At 43.1% G+C, this 19455-nt stretch overlaps 1 protein-coding gene and 1 long non-coding RNA gene across 4 annotated transcripts in view; one reads left to right on the forward strand and one right to left on the reverse strand.

Annotated features, from left to right (window-relative positions):
* CMTM4 (CKLF like MARVEL transmembrane domain containing 4) overlaps window positions 1-8671 on the reverse strand; it is a 58101-nt gene extending 49430 nt beyond the window's left edge. For all 3 annotated transcript variants that reach the window (XR_004647992.1, XR_004647991.1, XM_034788397.1), the window contains exon 1: window positions 8002-8671. Coding sequence is in view for 1 of the 3 variants with exons in the window: in XM_034788397.1 (XP_034644288.1) it covers window positions 8002-8187 (186 nt within the window). In the remaining 2 variants the exon portion in view is untranslated. The remainder of the gene's footprint in view (window positions 1-8001) is intronic.
* A 48-nt stretch (window positions 8672-8719) lies between these two features.
* LOC117886521 lies at window positions 8720-11052 on the forward strand. Its single transcript, XR_004647993.1, has 3 exons — window positions 8720-9881; window positions 9969-10114; window positions 10550-11052. It is a non-coding gene; the product is annotated as an uncharacterized LOC117886521 (long non-coding RNA).
* The last annotated feature ends 8403 nt before the right edge of the window (window positions 11053-19455 follow it).

Genomic DNA, 19455 nt, shown 5'->3' on the forward strand with positions numbered 1-19455 from the left:
CAGGGGTCGGCAACATTCGGCATGCGGCTCGCCAGGGTAAGCACCCTAGCGGACCGGGCCAGTTTATTTACCTGCTGACGCGGCAGGTTCGGCCGATCGTGGCCCCCACTTGCCGCGGTTCGCTGTCCTGGGCCAATGGGGGCAGTGGGAAGCCGCGGCCAGCACATCACTCGGCCCGCGCCGCTTCCCCCCGCCTCATTGGCCCAGGACGGCGAACCGTGGCGAGTGGGGGCCGCGATCGGCCAAACCTGCCGCATCAGCAGGTAAATAAACTGGCCCGGTCCGCTAGGGTGCTTACCCTGGCGAGCCGCGTGCCAAATGTTGCCGACCCCTGATCTAGATGCTTCATTATTACTAACCCACCTCCTTCACTGAGGAACAAGAGAAAACATTAAACCTTATGCACTGCATTAGTACCAGAAATAACCTAACCTCCACCCATTGGTGGAGACTGCGGCATTAGAAGCAACTGCCTGCACTTGCCATATGAAAATAATTCAAAAGTGAGTCATTTTATTATCAGAATATCAAAAGAGAAAGTACCATTCTCTGTCCAGTTATAATTGAATAGCAACGGCTGCTACTATGGCGTGACAGCGACTCCATAGTTCAGTTTATAGCTAAGTTTCCATTGTATGCCTCATTTTATCTCCACGAATAAAAGCCCCACACAGTTTTATTGACCCAAAATTATTAGTTAAGATCCAAGACTAAGCTAGATTTTTTTTAAAAGAAAACTTGAAGTGAATTGGACACAACTATGACACTAAGAGTAGACTTGTGCCAACTTACTGTTATGAAAAAAAGAAAAGAAAAGAAAAAAGAAACCTACTATAAATCTCTAGTCTTTTTCCTTATAGAGATAGATCTCAAAAATATAACTAAGACACTAAGAAGGCTCATCAACAAAAAAGGAATTTTTCCACCAGAAGACTTACAAAGGGAACCAAGAGAGTAACTTTTCAGAATACAGTCACACTTTAACCACACTCTTCACTATGCTAATATCCATTAATCCCAGTAGTAAATCTACATATAGGACAAAAACAGAATATAATAGCAACCTCAGCCAAAAAAAAAGAATTTTTTCAGAGACGTAGGATTTAAAACTATCAGTTAACTTAGACAGACATTTAATATACAGTAGGTTGGAGCGTATCTATCACCATATTCCAAAAACAGACAGAATATTTTACAGCCAAAGGCTGGCATTATTTATTCTGTATTGTTGCTAGGTGGCAAGAATGTCTGTCAAAGCAGAAGAGAGACTAATTCACTCTTCTGCATGCAGAGATCACCCCTCTCCAAAAGCTTCTCTTTTCTAGCTGTGATCAGGGGCTTTTAAAAAAATAAAAATAAAAAATTGTAAAGAATGTTATTTTGTCTTTCCTTCTCCTTGACTAAGTTCTATGCTATGAACATAATCTTACTGTATGTTAAAGTGGGCTCAAAACCTTAAAGAGATTTTTTCCCCAAAGGGAAATTGTCAAAAGAATGTCAAAGAAGTGAAAGAGATGTGATTTATCCCAGTAGGATTACTGAAGGTGTTTACAACAGAGATATTTTATCTGTTAGAAAAAGACTACAGATATCTCACCTCAAAGAGACCATTTATAAAACTGATGTCACAAATGCAATCAATATTTAGGATAGGTGATGAGCATATCCTATACTAAACAATAAAATATCAGCTCTAGGGACCCATTACTATTTTTATAGTGCCAAAAACTGGACTAGGCACCTTACAGGTAAGGTGACACTGTCCCTGCCCAAAGAGCTTACACTCTAAATAGAGCAAAAAGCTATACTTATGAAAACTGAAAGTAATATCTAATAACAGTACTTAAAATTAGAAGCAAAAACAAAGTAGGAATACAAGAATTGTCAAATCCAAGGTCCAACTAATCCAGTATCGCATCTGTGATAGGAGAATCAGATGTTCCAGAGGAAGGTGTAAAGAACCCCATAGTAGACAAATGTGGAATGATCTTCCCCCACATTAGACCACATAATGATCTTTAATAATTAAAGACTGATTTAAACCCTGATGCATGAAGTTTAATATCCATTCTGACATTTTTATCATTCAATATGACAACTGTAGACACTCTTGATCTCCATATAGTGTCCAATCTCTTTTTGAATATTGCTAGTTTCTTGTCCTCAATGATTTTCTGTGGCAATGAGTTCCATAATCTAATTACCTGTTGGTGTGAAAAAGTATTTCCTTTTATGAGTTTTGAATTTTCCACTGTCTAGTTTAATTGAATGTTCCCTTGTTCTTGTGTTATGAGCCAGGGAGAACAGAAAATACTAGTTTACCTTCTCTATATCATTATTTCATTTACCTTTATCATGTCCCCTCTTATTACTTTCCTTTCTAAATAACCTTGGACTGCATGGGTAATGATGGTAACCCATGGAACAAATCTCTCCTATGTTGAATAGCCAGCACAATGGTTAAAATAAAGTAGATAAAATAAAGGAGCAAAGATGGAATGTTGTAAAAAATTTAAATCCACCTGAAGAGACAGGAGCTCTCACTGCATCAAGGTCTGAATTACTGACTCGCCTGTCTTTCATTTAGAAATTAAAGTAATTTTTCTCCAGAGTGTAATTACTGATTTCTCGGATAGCAATTAGCTCTAGTAAATGGTAAAGAGGTTCAGGGGATGCCACAAGATTATATCATGGTGTAGGAGGATTCAGGTTCTCAATACTTAGATAAAAAACAGGCATCAAGTCATAAGAAACAAACACCATAATCCTGCTCTGGTGGCCGCATTCACTTCCAGCACTGCAGTAAAACTACACCCACTGACATAGCTTTGATGTTGACAGAAGAATGCTTCAGTTGACGTAGCTTCCATCATTCAGGGAGATGGTGTTCCTACACCAATGGAAAAAACTCTTCTGTTGGTGTAGGCAGCATTTACACTACGGAGTTATGCTGACAGAACTACCCCCGTGTAGCTAAACTGATGTAGTCCCCATAGTGCAAACATACCAACTACAGTTTTTGGGTGATGGAAAGAGAAATTTAGGTTGCACATAAAGAAAAATGTCTTCATTGGGAGATCTGTTCAATGGTGAAATAGTCTCAAGGGAAAGTGGAGATCCCCAACTGCTTGAGAAATGTACAAGCAGACCAGAGAAAGCACTGAAAATAACCACTAAGAAACACTTCTGCAAAAATCCCCAAGGATGACTGCATGAAGTTTCAAGTCTGATAAGGAAGTATTCCACTGAAAAGTCACCAGGGAGATTTTTTCTTCTGAATTTTAATTTCACAGAAGGGAAAAGGTGTTATAATCACATAGAATTAGACTGGCTTCTCTTTGCCTTTCACTTCAAGTTTAAACTCTTTGTCCTCCCCCAACTTTGAGACTCTCTAGAACTCAGCACCTGCCTTCCTCTTCATTCCCTCTCTATACGGTCACATAATTAATCATTCCCTTCATATTTATCACTCTTTCTTCACCTTTTCTTCCTTACAGCTCTCTCTGCTTGAAATTTCCTTTCTTACACAGACCAACACCTCCAACTCTCTTACGTTGTGATGTTCGGGGGGGGGAAATGGTGTTCTCTTTGTTATCACACTAGTGTAAAAACAAAAAGAACATTAAAGATGCAATTTTAATTTGGATAATATAGCCATCTGTGAGAGACTTTTTTGGAGAGGGAAGATAGGGATTAACTCCTGTTTGTATGGAATTGTGAGAACTTAAATATGATTGAAATGAATTATTAGGTAAATATGACTGAAAGACCTAATTTTTAAACACTTATTTCTCTCTATATATAAAAAAAACTTTTAAAGAATCAACTTGAGTTTAAACTTTTTAATCTTCAATCTGGCTCCTTTTTTACTTTTCCTCTAGTTTTACAGTTATATTAATTAACGATTAAACAGATTAATCAGAGTTAAACATGAATAAAAAATGCCAGTGGTATCAAAATAAGATTTCCTGTGGTTATACACTCAATTTAGAAACTAGCAAAACTGCAATCATTCTAAACTTTGGGGGGGGGGGGGGGAAAAACAGGAGGAGAAGGGACGGTCAAGGTAAGGAAAAAGAGTTATAAACATGGATCACATCACCAAATCCACCACTAATACAGCACACACTTTCAAAGGACAGTTTGTGGTTTATCCATTGATGTATTACATTGAAGATTTTAAGATGTTATAAGACACATTTGACCTTAAAAATATTCCCTGGTTTATTAACAAAAATTTAAAATATTCTTCATGTCTAAAGTGTCATGCTCCTGTTTCATCAATGACATTCAATTATGTAACAATATTTTGAATCGATATAGACTTCTTCTTTTGAGGAAGAAACAAAGTTTTAGAACTATTTGTACTATTTTCTTCAGTCACATTTCCTTTCCTGTCCCGCTTTTCTTTTGACAAACAAAAATTCACATTTGGATGAGCAATCATTTCAGCAGTAATGACAAAGAGTTAAAATTCATGTTTGCTCTGGGACTCTGAGTTATTAATATTAATTAAATAAATTCTTTTATTTGCAAATATCCAGAAGCCAAATATGCCAAGCCATGGTAAATCTCTATATGTCTTGGTAAATTCTGGCCCACCTTACGTGACAAATAGACTATGTTTATCAAAAACACACAAAGCATTTTTTTGGTTCCACTAAGGTTAGTTCACACACACCTTTTCCTCAACAATGGTCTAAATGCAGCAAAATATTTGCTCAGCAGATAAGAAACCTCTTACCTTTGTAACTTAAGTACAATGTGTTCTTCCTATTTCTTTCCTAGTAGGATTTTTTTTTAAAGTTCTTTTATGAAACATGCTGATTATGCCTCTGGGGCTTGCTCTTTCAAACAAAAATAGAATTTAGAAACCTATTTATAGTCTTCAAATCTTCATTTAAATTTAAAATAATTAATATGACTTACCAAAAAATAAAAATAAAAAAGTCTACTGCAGTAACTGCAGGAAGAGCAAATAGTAGACCAGAGAAACAACAAGATTATTTCAGCATGTTAGAAAACACCCCCCCTCAGCACTTCTACCCCCAGAAAACACCCCCGTCCCTTCTGTAGCTAACACTTCAAAACAGGTGGATGTTGCAAACAGATGACAGTTTCTTAGGCCCAACCCCCCCCCTACACACAGACATCACTAGTCCCATTAATTCCAATGGGGCTACTCTGGTAAAGCTAAGCATACCTTTCAGTGTTTACAGGGTATGGGACTTCAGATGCTCATGGCCACCTCCTACAGAACATGATGTATTTGAGGGGGAGGTGAGAAGTGAAAAGGGAGACTGACAATAAAGTAAGTGTTCTTCTTTATTCAGATATTTGATCTTGTAACCTATTTGTAGAAGTATTCTAGAATCAACATATTTTACAATCATTTAATTCAAACCTCTGATTTGAAAAATTAACATCTGCCTGATATTGAAGCAAAAATACCCTGAATATTTTAAATTAAGCCTGAAAATATAAGCTTTCTGCTGTATTTAGTATGCATATGAAATATAAAAACTTTAATTTCTGAACCTCCTGCCAATAATGTGCCAGTATGGACTCCAAATTACACAAACAGTAACTAAAGTGCTTCTTCTCTCAGAGATAAGAGAGAAAGGAAGAAGGACAAATTACTTCAAACATATCTCTTTCCTGATGCACTGCTCAGACAGTGACAAGAAATTGTAAAAGCAATTTCTAATTCATTGAGCGGCATCTCCAGGAAGATAGAAAAAAAATCTCTAAATTTAAATTTGCAATTATCAGAAAAGAACTGGCAAAATAAATCCCACTAATGAAGTCAAGCAGATGGAAAAGACAAACACTAGCATCCCAGGCACGCGTGCGCGCACACACAAAAATTGGAAATCACCTCGAAAATCACAAAAGAGACACTATCATCTTAATCACACTTCTGTTCAAAAATGTTTAACACACAATTGTTAATACACGAAGTTCATTATCTAAGGGAAATTAGAAAATTATTTCTCTATTTCTTCAATTTGTTTTCTTTGTGCATTTGACACCACTTCAGCCAGTTTGGGCCTGAACTTGCAAGCACAGAAGTGAGTAACATGTATTCAGGCAAGCAGTGCCCATTGGAACTACTCCTGTGAATGAAGTTATTCACCTTTATGTTTGCAAGATGCAACCTTTCTTTAGTGTCCTCTGCTTGTGTGTGTGTCTTCCACAAACAAACAAGGACAGAAAAACAGTTAAAAACTAACCTACAAGAATGAGGACTTCTTACTGGTAAAATTTATTTGATTTACAGTTATTTTATCCTCCCCGCCTTTCTTCTCCCCGTTTGTTTCCTCTACCCGTTGAATCTTGCCAGAACTAAGGTCCCAATTCTGCAAAGATGTAAGCACATGCTTTACTATGCTGCAAGTAGTCCCACTAAAGCCAAGGGAACTACTCATGCATGTGCTAACTTTACACACAGAGTCTGTGTAGGATTGGGGCCCTAGATTGTCAAGTCTGAGCAGAACCTGTCCTTTTACTGCATGTCTATACAATGTGTAGCACAATGGGTGACTGATCCTTGATTAGTCCCCATCTGATCCTCCAAATCAAATAAAACACAGTTTAGCAGTGGGATTAAAGTGCAGGTGTCGGATTTAAAGCTTTTGAAATTCATTTCGTGAGCTGACTAGAGTTCAAGTTGTAGTGCTGCCTTAAGTCAAATAGGAGTACAACCCATATAACAGAGCAAAATTTGGGCCTTACACAGTCAGCTGCACAACTAGTTACTCCTTCAATAATCAAGAAATAAGATACCAGGATAGTACAGATATCCAGGTGTACAAATCCTACTTCTCTTCAGTCATATTTAAATAAAAAGTAATATTCTTCTTAAATTAAAAACATTCAGGTTAACTGGTCCTGGTTAACCTTCATACATTGGACAAACATTTGCAATAATATAAAATGCTATGTATTGGCTGGTGACAAATCTGTACACATACAGTTTGTGCTAAATCCACCCTCAAGCAATTTAGGAAAGTGAAAAAATGGGATCTGAATGGCATTTAGGAAAACAGACGGTTTTAAAAATGGAGTTTGTGGCCTAAACACATTTTTAGTAAGACTTTCAAATATACAAAAGATGACAGCATTAATGTGATCACTTCCACTTGACCCAAACCACTGTTCTTGGGGTCCCACATCTACACTATAGAGCTCTAACATGCAAAGTGGTATGTTGTGAGTTTATACATCTTTACAACCAAAAGTACACTAACAACTGAGCAGCACATGTACACATAGGCGAATCCAAGCTAGTCTGGAGTTGGTGAATACACCTAAAAAACATCAAAAACACCCTCTCAGGCACACCTTTGATTCAGCTACCCAGAAACAATGGGTGAATTGTTACCAGATGATGAATCTAGGGGAGGCAGAAAAGGGACTCACAAACTTGCCCCTCACCTGCTGCCTCATATATCAAAAAGATCAAAAATCCCAGGTCTGTCTCAAAAATAGGACCATCAAGTAACCATTAGCAAGAGTGAAACTAATCCACACCAAGAAAGGAGGTGGAGGGGAGGTAGAATTTATTACCGACCCCGATGGGATTTAGAACACCCAACAATAACACAACTTATTACAGGTTTCTTTTAACTTCCCAGACCAACGTGACCTAAAGGAGGTGGCAGCGCTAGTACTATGAGCAGGACCATGCCAGCAGAACCCTTGCGTGGAAGTAGGGCGGGATGAAGGGCAGGGGGGTTAAACTCTCACCTGAGGAATGAAGTGCAGCAGAGCTCGTCCTCCCCCTCCACCTGTGAGCCTCCTAGACTGGAGGAAGCGCGGGGCCGGGAAGGGGACAAGAAACGGCCTCCTCTGGTTGTACCCCCGACACAGGCACCCTCCTCCCCGCACAGCGAATAAAGGCGCCTAGGCAGGGCGGGGAGGAACAATGCCCCCGCTGGGTAGGGAGCCGGATACCAATGCCCTCCTGACGGCTGGGCCTGCCCGGGGCGCTGTACCTACCACTTCGGTGAGCTTGATCTTGCCGAGAGCGCCCCGCAGATAGTCCAGGTCGCAGCGGAGGCCGCCCAGCCCGTGGCGCTGGCCGACGGGCTCGGTGGTGGGCTGGTAGGGGCTGCTGGCCCCGGAGATCATGGAGGTGCTGGACGCTTCGCCATCGAAGCCTTCCAGCTCCTCGCCGTTCCTCATGGTGCCGCCGCCCGGGCTGAGGCGCAACGATCCCCGCCCGTCAGGTCCCGAGCCGCTGCGGGAGCCGGGCTCGCCTAGCGGAGCGCCGGCGGCATGGCAGCACGGGGAGCTGGCGCGGGCTCCCTGCCCTTAGGCGGACGGGCGCGGGGAGAGCGGGGGCAGCATGGTGCGGCGCCCGGCCAGGGGACGCCCCGAACCCCGCCTCTGGCCCCGCGATCCCCGGGGACGGCGCTCAGCTCCCGGGGCGCCGCTGCTGTGGAGAGCGGAGCCGCCTCCCCGCGAGTGCCGAGGGGGAGGGGGTGTGCCCGGCGCTGGTAGCGGGTGGGGGCGCCCCAGGCCCTCGCCGGATGGAGCCGCCGGGCGCTCCCTAGGCCGGCCGGGCGCGAGCTGCCCTGCGGGGCTCCCCTTGTTGTCCTACGCAGGGGCAGCTCCGGCCGGAGAAGCGGCCGCTGCTGCTGCTACCGCCGCCTGCTCCTCCCCCTGCCGCTGAGCGGAAAGGGCGGAGAGAGCCCGCCCTGAGGCGCGCCGGGGCCAGGAGGCGCCTGCCCCGAGCGGGAGCAGTTACCTGCGCGGCGGGGAACATCCCCCGCCCCAGAGAAAGGGCTGGGTACAGGCACCCAGCCTGGGGGTGGCACTTAAGGGCAGCGCGTAGAAAGAAGCAAAATAACTGTGGTTTGGAGCAGTCCACGTCGATATCTTCGGGGAAGAACGATTCGTGCCACAGGTGGGCTGAGAAGGAGAGAAACCAGGGAGGCAGAAGATGATCCTGGGGTGAAGACAATCCCTTGTCCTTCATTAGTGCTGCTGCCCACCAAATACCCCCAAACACTTCACAGACATAAGGGCCTCAATGTCTCCACGAGTATACCTGGTGGGATGATCCCACTTCTACAAATGGGGCAACCAAGACATGGGATGGGCAAGTGACTTTGTGGCTTAGCCAAGGTCACACAGGAATCACCTGGCAGAGCTGGGCAAAGAACTCAGCTCACTCACTGAGTCCCACTTTGTCTTACACCACAGCAAGCCAGCTTTCCTGTGTATAGGAGAGCAGACTGCAAATCACACACTATTTTATAAAGTGATGTGATGTTAATATTTAAAATAAAACCCCAAAGCAATAATGGGTCACAGACTGTATGAGCGGGGGTCACATGAAGGAAGGAAGCTTTTTATACAGCTCTGGGGTGACCACAGCTGAAATATTGTGTGGTCAGTTCTAGATACTTTCTTACTGAATAAATGGGAGTATGGAGAAGAGTAACAGGAATTAAGAAGCTGGAAGGACTCATTTATAGAGAATTAAGACCCCAATCCTAAAATGAGAGCTGTGCGAAGAGAATGGGACTCACCCAGTGTTCATTGCAGGATCGGGGCCTAAAATAATTGTCATATCGTATTTTACTAAGAGGTGTTGTTCTTATTTGGCTTATGCAATTTGGTCAAGCCAAGCCACAGTGTTCTTATCAACGATGTTCAAGGCACGAAGGCCTCCAGGAAGCTGTCATTTTGCAGTCCTCAGCAATATGTCATGGTTTGTGGCTGCACACGCAGACATAGTAGACTATCTCTAAAATGCCACTGAAATTCTGCTGCAGCACAAATTCCATGTCCGGTATGAAACTGGTTCAGAAGGCTTCATTGCCTTTGCGTAAATCAAACCCGGCTTGACGTTGAGTGGGATCCGAGACAAGGTAATAATTTGTCACTTACTTTGCAAACCATGAAACCCATTTTGTGTCCTCTACCAAATATCCCTCACTCAGTAAATTTATCCACAGCAGGCGATGTGAGGGCAGACGACCATGTGATGGATTAAACAAGTCTTTAACAGAAGATATGGCATATCACCCAATTTCGTCATGAGCTTTGCGACACTTTCTGAGAACACTGGGCAGACCAATATTGCAGAGAACTGGTAACCAAGGTAGAGGAGATTTAAGTGAGCCTGAAAGGATACGCATGGTGGAATTAAGCTGTATGTTGATCATCTTTGTATGAGATGAGTGAGCCCATACTTGTGCGCAGTACTCCACCGCTGAATAACAGAGTACCAAGGCTGAAGCGCATAACGTTTGGGTGTTGACGCCACATGTCATTCTGGCCAGTTTTCCGAGCAGATTGTTGTGCATTGACCTTAGTTGTTGTCTTATCTAAGAAGTGAAGGGGGAGGATTATGAGATCAGTTTGCAAATATTTACGAAGGGTAAACAAGAAGGAAAAAGAGGAACTATTTATGGTAGTAGATGGCAGTATAACCAAGGCGCCATCTACTCTGTGGTATGGCAGTCAGAAAACAAATCAGAATAAAATGTAGATAAAAAATGGGAAAATATCTTACAATGTTTTTTCTTTTTTCCAGCCTCCCCTACTCTGCGACAAGCTAAACTTCAATTCTGCAATAGTCTGGCACAGCAAACTGGTAGTTTTACAATAACACCATTTAAGTTAAAAAGATTAAAGATTTAGGGTGGGATTGTCCCACAAAAAGTGAAAAACTGAAAATCAGAGGGAACTGAGGTCCAGATCCTCTGAAAGATCTGGGCCCAAGTACTTAACTTCCTTGGGCAGTTTTGAAAAATCTCACCCTTGATCTTCAATAAAGATTTAAAACTTCAATTTAAGTATACATGTATTAAATCCAAAAATGAATACAAATATATTAAGTCAGTATAGTGGCCTAATGTGTTATTTTGCTACTAAATTCAACTTATTTTGTGTCCCCTCCACACTTTCAATTTTCATTTTGCCATAATCTTTTGTTTGGTAACACATAACAGTGCAAATAAATCTCAGTTGGCTATTGCAACCATTTGGGAGGAGACTTTTGGCACCCCGGGAGGGATCAGAGGCAATTAAGTTGTGTGGGATAAACAGATTTGTTGGATATTTTACTGCTGATCAGCAGTGATATTTAACAAGGTTCTCATAGACTCATAGACTCATAGACTTTAAGGTCAGAAGGGACCATTATGATCATCTGGTCTGACCCCCTGCATGCTGCAGGCCATAAAACCGTCCCTACCCCTTCCCTGGACTCTGCTGTTGAAGTCCCCAATCCTGTTTTAGGTGACTTCAATCGGCAGAAACCCTCCTGCTAGAGATCCCTGCCCCATGCTGCGGAGGAAGGCGAAAAACCTCCAGAGGCTCAGCCAATCTGCCCTGGAGGAAAATTCCTTCCCGACCCCAAATATGGCGATCAGTAAGACCCCGAGCATATAGGCAAGAGTCTCCAGCCTGACCCCTGTCAGCCATTATACAATTTACCTACCATTTCTTGGTTTTCCTTGACTACTATGTTTTACCATTAAACCATTCCCTCCATAAATTTATCTAACTTAATCTTAAAACCAGACAGGTCCGTCGCCCCCACCGTTTCCCTCGGAAGGCCGTTCCAATATTTCACCCCTCTGACGGTCAGAAACCTTCGTCTAATTTCAAGCCTGAACCTCCCCACGGCCAGTTTATATCCATTCGTTCTCGTATCCACATTAGTACTAAGCTGGAATAATTCTTCTCCCTCCCTCGTATTAATCCCTCTAATATATTTAAAGATAGCAATCATATCCCCCCTCAGCCTTCGCTTTGTCAGACTAAACAACCCAAGCTCCTCTAGTCTCTTTTCATACGACAGGTTTTCCATTCCTCTGATCATCCTAGTGGCCCTTCTCTGCACCCGTTCCAGTTTGAGTTCATCTTTTTTAAACATGGGAGACCAGAACTGCACACAGTACTCCAAATGAGGTCTCACCAGCGCCTTGTACAACGGAAGCAGGACCTCCTTATCCCTACTAGATATACCTCGCCTAATGCATCCCAAGACAGCATTGGCTTTTTTCACCGCCACGTCGCATTGTCGACTCATAGTCATCCTGCGGTCTACTAGGACCCCTAGGTCCTTCTCCTCTTCCGTTACTTCTAACCAATGCGTCCCCATCTTGTAACTAAAATTTTTATTAGTCATCCCCAAATGCATCACCTTACACTTTTTACTATTAAATTTCATCCTATTCCTGATACTCCAATTCACAAGCTCGTTCAAGTCTCCCTGCAGGATATCCCTATCCTCCTCCGAATTTACAACGCCTCCCACCTTCGTATCATCCGCAAACTTTATCAGCCCACTCCTGCAATCGGTTCCGAGGTCAGTTATAAATAGATTAAATAAAATGGGTCCCAAAACCGAACCTTGAGGCACTCCACTAGTAACCTCCCTCCAACCCGACAGTTCACCCTTTAATACGACCCGCTGCATTCTCCCCATTAACCAATTCCTTATCCACCTCTGGATTTTCATATCGATCCCCATGTTTTTCAGTTTAACCAATAATTCCTCATGGGGTACAGTATCAAACGCTTTACTGAAATCCAGGTATATTAGGTCCACCGCATTTCCCTTATCTAATAAATCCGTTACTTTCTCAAAGAAGGAGATCAGATTCGTTTGGCACGATCTGCCCTTCGTAAAACCATGTTGTAATTTATCGCAATTGCCACTAACCTCCAGGTCCTCAACTAGTTTCTCTTTCAGAATTTTCTCTAACACCTTGCACAGTACAGATGTTAAACTAACAGGCCTGTAGTTACCCGGATCACTTTTTTTCCCTTTCTTGAAAATAGGAACCACATTAGCTATTCTCCAGTCTAACGGGACCACCCCCGAGTTTACAGATTCATTAAATATTATCGCTAATGGGCCTGCTATTTCCCGCGCCAATTCCTTCAATATTCTCGGATGAAGATCGTCCGGTCCTCCCGACTTAGCCCCATTAAGGCATTCAAGTTTTGTTTCTACCTCGGATACGGTAATCCCCCATCCTGAATGCCCCTCTGTAGTGGTGCTAGTATCCCTAATACCTTCATTGGCCTCATTAAACACCGATGCAAAATATTCATTGAGATATTGCGCCATGCCTAGATTGTCTTTAATCTCCTCTCCGGCAATAGTCTTCAGCGGTCCCACTTCTTCTTTCTTTGCTTTCTTCCTATTTATATGGCTGTAAAACCTCTTACTATTGCTTTTAATTCCCCTCGCTAGGTCCAACTCTACACGGCCTTTGGCCTTTCTCACTCTATCTCTACATTCTCTGACTTCGCTAAGGTAAGTTTCTTTACTAATCCCTCCCCTCTTCCACTCTTTGTACGCTTTCTGTTTTTTCCTAATCGCCCCTTTGAGTCGGTCGCTCATCCAGCTCGGTCTAAATCTCCTGCTTTGTAATCTTTTTCCCTTTTTTGGAATGCAGGCCTCCGACAGCTCATGCATCTTTAACTTGAAGTAATCCCAGGCTTCTTCTGCCTTTAGATCCATTAATACGTTTGCCCAATCCACTTCCCTTACCAGTCCCCTTAATTTGTTAAAATTGGCCTTTTTAAAATTATAAACCCTAGTCTTTGACTTAATTCTGTTACTCCTCCCATGTATTTTGAACCGAATTAGCTCATGATCACTGGAGCCCAAATTGTCCCCCACTACCACTTCCTCAACGAGGTCCTCACTACTTACCAGAATCAAATCTAAAATGGCCTCCCCCCTCGTCGGTTCAGCTACCACTTGATGAAGGAATTGATCAGCAAGCACATCTAGGAACATCTGAGCCCTATTATTACTACTAGCGTTTGTGCCCCAATCTATATCTGGGAAGTTAAAGTCCCCCATAATTACACAGTTTCTATTAGTAATTACTTCTCTAAACACATTAAATAGTTCCTTATCCATATCCTGGGTCGATCCCGGCGGTCTATAGCACACTCCGAGCACTATCCCCGGAGAGGCTCTAGTAGTCCTATTACCCAGTGTGAGTATTGCCCAGACGGACTCTGTGTTATCTAATCCATCAACTATTATTTCTTTACAGCTTATTTCACTATTGACATACAATGCCACCCCCCCACCTTTACCTTTGTTCCTGTCTTTCCTAAACAGCGCATACCCCTCCATACCTGTGTTCCAGTCGTGACTGCCATTCCACCACGTTTCTGTTATTCCTACGATATCTGGTTTCAGCTCTTGGACCAAGAGCTCCAATTCCTCCATTTTATTACCTAGGCTTCTGGCATTGGTGTATAAACACCCTAATGTATGTCGTTTAGCCTGTCTCCCATTCGTAGCACTATAAGTTGCGGGCCTCCTTGCGTCCGTCCCCCCTGTCCTTCCTATGTCCAATCTCATCTCCCCGGCTATGTCTCCTCTCATTTTACTCACCTTTTCCATACTGGAATCTGGCGTGGAGATTAACTGTGCATCTCCCAACCTTCTCCCCAAACTTCCTAGTTTAAAGCTCTTTTGATAAGATGAGCCAGCCTCCCTCCCAGAAGTCTATTTCCTTCCCTACTCAGGTGAAGCCCATCCCGCGAGAACAGGTGCCTGTCCCCGAAAGCCTCCCAGTGGCCATACATCCCAAAGCCCTCCTTATAGCACCACTCTCTTAGCCAACTATTTATTCTCACAATCCTATCAGCCCTTTGCTGCCCTTCCCTCGGAACGGGCAGAATCCCACTAAAGATAATCTGAGCCTCTATCTCCTTGAGCGTCTTCCCCAGCCTAGCATAATCTCCCTTGATTCTCTCTAACGAGAACCTAGCCGTGTCATTCGTTCCTACATGAAGGATTATCAAGGGGTTCTTACCTGCTCCTTTTAGGATCCTTTTCAACCGCAGGTCCACATCGCGTATCTTTGCGCCCGGTAGACAGCACACCCTTCTGTTCTCCGGGTCTGCCCTGGTCACAGGCCTGTCCAATCTCCTCAGTAAAGAGTCTCCAATTACATACACCTGCCGTCGCCTGGCAACAGTGCAATCTAGTAATCTAGTCTCTAGTCCCTCTAGTCCTGACCTGTGCCTGTTCCTATCTTCCGTTATGCTCCCCCTTACGCCTTCCTGATTCCTCCCGGGGCCCAGAATTGGTGCTGTCTCCATCAACTCCTCCCCTCTCTCTCTCGGACTAGCTGCTCTTCTCTTCTTCCTCACTCTCCCACCTTCAGCCGCCACCTGCTGCCCCTCCACCTCGCTATCCAAACACTCGAACCTATTCCTGAGTTCTATTCCCCCCTCGCTGGCCCTTCTTTTCCTTGGCCTGCTTCTCACAGTCACATGCTTCCACCTCCCATGTTCTCCCCCTTCCATTCCCCTCTCACCGTCCTCTGCCTCTACCTGCGCTGCAAGACACTCTCCTTCAGCCCCTCCTTGCCTGTCCTCCATCAGCTGCTCAAACCCCCGCCTAAACTCCACCAGGGTATCTACCTGCATCTCTAGCCCCTTAATCTTTTCCTCCAGTAACACTATCAGGCGACACTTCATACACACATACCTGTGTTCCAGCTCCCCTGCTAGGACCATATACATACCACAGCTTCCACATGCCAGCATCTGCATTCTGTCTGCTCCTGCTGCTTGGCTCATGCCTGCTTCACTCCCTGCCCACAGCACCTGTGGACTCAGAGCACACACCAAAATTTTCTTTAGGTTTCAAAGTTGATCCATTGAGATATATAGGGCAGTTTAAGCCTCTTAGAACTACAGTTACAGAATGTTCGTAAACTCAAGAAGACACCACTACATTAGTTTGTACTCTGAACACTTGCAGCAACATCTTTTATGAGGGCTAGAAATATTTTTAACCCAGTGCAAAGGCAAGGGGTAGATTCCACAGCCACAAAAATCACTGTGTATGTACGGACCCAGGAGAGAGAGAACACTCGGAGATACATTCAATTTTTTTCTATAATTTTCACAACAATGCTTGACCCCCTTGGATTTCCACATTTAGGATTTCCTTCTTTGCCACCTTTGTTCCTCTCCCTGTCTCCCAGGATTTTCCCTCCACTCTCCACCCTGGGATTCTCCCCTCCCCTCTTTTGGATTCCCCTTCATCCTCTCTTTCCCTCACTCCCATGGGATTCTCTCCACCATTCCCTCCACTACTTTCCTGGAATTTTCTTCTCCCCTTTTGTCACTCCTTACAAGGCCCCCCAAGAGGCAGGACTACAGTGATAGAAGAAGAGAGACGGAAAGAGGCTGGGGACCCTCCAAGGCAAGGGGTATTTCTCTGTCTTACTCCTCACACCTTACTCTCCTTCACTGCAGGGTTAGCAATGTGAGGAAAAAGAGACTAATGCCGACAGGCCAGTGGGGGTTGCCATAATGCTCCTCTGCACTTTGCTGTGGTGCTGGAAGTAGCTTGAAAAACAGCTTTTTTACCTCCTCCCAGATGCTGGATAAATGGGGGAGGGGGGGAGCAACAGGACCACAGAGATAAATGTAGAGCTGTCCTACAAGACTGTTAGATCATAGAATTGTCCCACAAGGGAAATAACATAAGAATGGCCCTACTGGGTCAGACCAAAGGTCCATCTTGCCCAGTATCCTTTCTTCTGACAGTGGCCAGTGCCAGGTTCCCCAGAGGGAATGAACAGAACAGGTAATCATCAAGTGATCCATTCCCTGTTGCTCATTCCCAGCTTCTGACAAACAGAGGCTAGGGACACCATTCCTGCCCGTCCTGACTAATACCCATGGATGGACCTATCAATAGTGGGATCCCCATTGCCTGGGACATACATGCCAAGCATGGCAATGTGCTAATTCAAATCCTGCACTGGCAGGGGCTGGACACGGTAGACTAATAGGTCTTTTCCAGCTCTAATTTCAATCCAGGGAAATCCAAGTATATCTCACAAAGCTCCTTGGCTTGCGGTAAACATCAGAGCTAAGTGGTTGCTGCTGCATGGTAGCTTCGTTCTGGATTCTGTTTAACATAAATAGGTTCCACAGCTGGCTCCTGAAGCACTGGGGCTTTCACAGCTCAAAGGGACATTGTCAAGGCCACATTTCTAATTTGTTAAGGAGTGGGTGGAGTGGACTTCTTACAAAATTGCCATGAACAGAATGGTTTAAAGCAAAACATTTACAAAATCAGTTAACATTATTTTGAATTATCCCTTGTCATTTCAGTCAGAGCATAATAGCATACTGCAGGAGAACCCACCACCTGCTGCTGTGGGGGAATGTGAGTGAAATACAAGTGGGAGGCCACAGCCTTCCTGTGTGGCCTTGGACCAGTCACTTAACTCATCCATACTATCGCTCTGTGAAATGGGGATTTATAGAGCATTTTGAGAACTGTGCATGAAAGCACTGAAGTGCCCAGTATTATTTATTATCAAAAGTGAGCAAACATGGGGAGAAGAAAGCATGGTTAATATTCTTTCCATTCTGGTAATCTCTGGTGATTTCTAACAATGGTAAGGAATGTTTCCCAACAAGCTATGTTGACAGTGTCCTTCTAACCGTGGTTTAACAGACGGGGCACCAGCATGCACAGCACCATGTGCTTCCTGGATTGCCATAGGGGTCGGCAACCTTTCAGAAGTGGTGTGCCGAGTCTTCATTTATTCACTCTGATTTAAGGTTTTGCGTGCCAGTAATACATTTTAATGTTTTTAGAAGGTCTGTTTCTATAAGTCTGTAATATATAACTAAACTATTGTTGTATGTAAAGTAAATAAGGTTTTTAAAATGTTTAAGAAGCTTCATTTAAAATTAAATTAAAATGCAGAGCCCCCCGGACCGGTGGCCAGGACCCGGGCAGTGTGAGTGCCACTGAAAATCAGCTCATGTGCCGCTTTCGGCATGCGTGCCACAGGTTGCCTACCCCATAAAGGGCATGGAGTCAATACTGAGCCGTACTGGGGGATCCCTTGGCATTCTTATGGAAAGGCGGCTGGGCCAGCTTCCCTGGACCAACTTGGCAAAGGCTTTTGTGGTTTTTGCCAACATTTAATAAAGGAATCCTTGCCTGACACAGAAGCAGCGCCTTTATAGATTTTGCTATATAGCGTTTGAAGAAAAATACATACATATTAAATGTATAAAATACATTTCATATATTGATCCAGGGTAAAGTTTATTACATTCATCCAAAGCAGATTATGTTACTTTAAGATAACTTTTTAAAATAAGATTGTGAGCTCTTTGGGGCAGAGTCTGATTTCAGTGTGTGTGTTACGTACATAAAGGAGCTAGCACAATGAGACTCTGATCTATGACTGGAGCGTCCAAGCACCACCACAATACAAATACTAAATAAATAATAAGACCACTGCATCTTTCCAGGATAATTTCACATCCAGCTGGAATTTAGCAATACCTTAGTAGGAAACAAATAATGCAGGAGAGGGGAAAGAGGGACGCAATTTGATGAACGGATCTACAACCAATGGATAAGGCTGAAAAACTGAAGGGCAGTTATCATTCTAGGAGAATAAAAGTTATAAAGGAGAGAATGCTGAGATCAGGCACCGAGCCTGGTCAAAGATTCGCATTAGCACAGAATAGATAATCCAGCCTTGGACAGAATTAACTGTTACCTATCAGAAAGTATCTCCAGTACTATGGCTATAGCATAAAGCCAATCAATAATCCAGGCACAAAGAGCAGAGGGAAGAGAATCCATAACCATATGTCACTTGTAAGGCTAAGTGATCAAAATGTACCAGCTGTTCATATATAAGATTTACAGCCTTTGGTAAATGTGGACAACTTCAGATTAATAGAAACCTATATAAAAATGAAGCAAATATTAAATATATTGAACATCACAATAATTATATTGATTACATTTTTAAACATTCTCAAAGTTAAAATATTTGATTCAATTGTAATTAAATACAAATGTCAACCTAAGAACTAATTTTAAAAGTTGTATTTTTGGGGGTTAATGCTTTGGAAATGTTTTAATAATTACATATAAAATGCTGTAGATGTGAATAGTGCTTATTTAATGGAAAATGCAATTTGATTTCTGAAGCAGTTAGAACCCAATTCAAACAGGAAAGTAGCATCCGTGTAAGTACTTGAAAAGAGCTGAGAGTTTCTTTAAGAAAACATGCTAGTATTTCCACATGACCTACTGAAGGGAAGGAGCACTGGTATGCTGCCAAATTCCAAGAGAGCTGAGCAGTGATTAGAGTTTAACTCCAGCATAGGAGAGAAATGTTTTCCTTTGATATCCCAACTCTAAAAAATTCCACAGCCCTCTCACTTCTCAAGTTCAAAAACATCCAATAAATACCAGTAGAGGAATTTCACTTGGGAGAAACTTTCAGTGTATTTCAATTTCTTAATTCAGCAAAACATCCAATAATTTTTCACACCATGCAGACACATAGTATGCCAATTTATATGTGTGTGTGTGTGTAATTCTGTAGCCCTGAGCAGTATGGGAGCCAGGCTAATTTTTTTTGCTAGATCAGATTTAGAGATTACTACAGT

The sequence above is a fragment of the Trachemys scripta genome, chromosome 13, assembly GCF_013100865.1.
Source record: "Trachemys scripta elegans isolate TJP31775 chromosome 13, CAS_Tse_1.0, whole genome shotgun sequence".
NCBI lineage: Eukaryota > Metazoa > Chordata > Testudines > Emydidae > Trachemys > Trachemys scripta.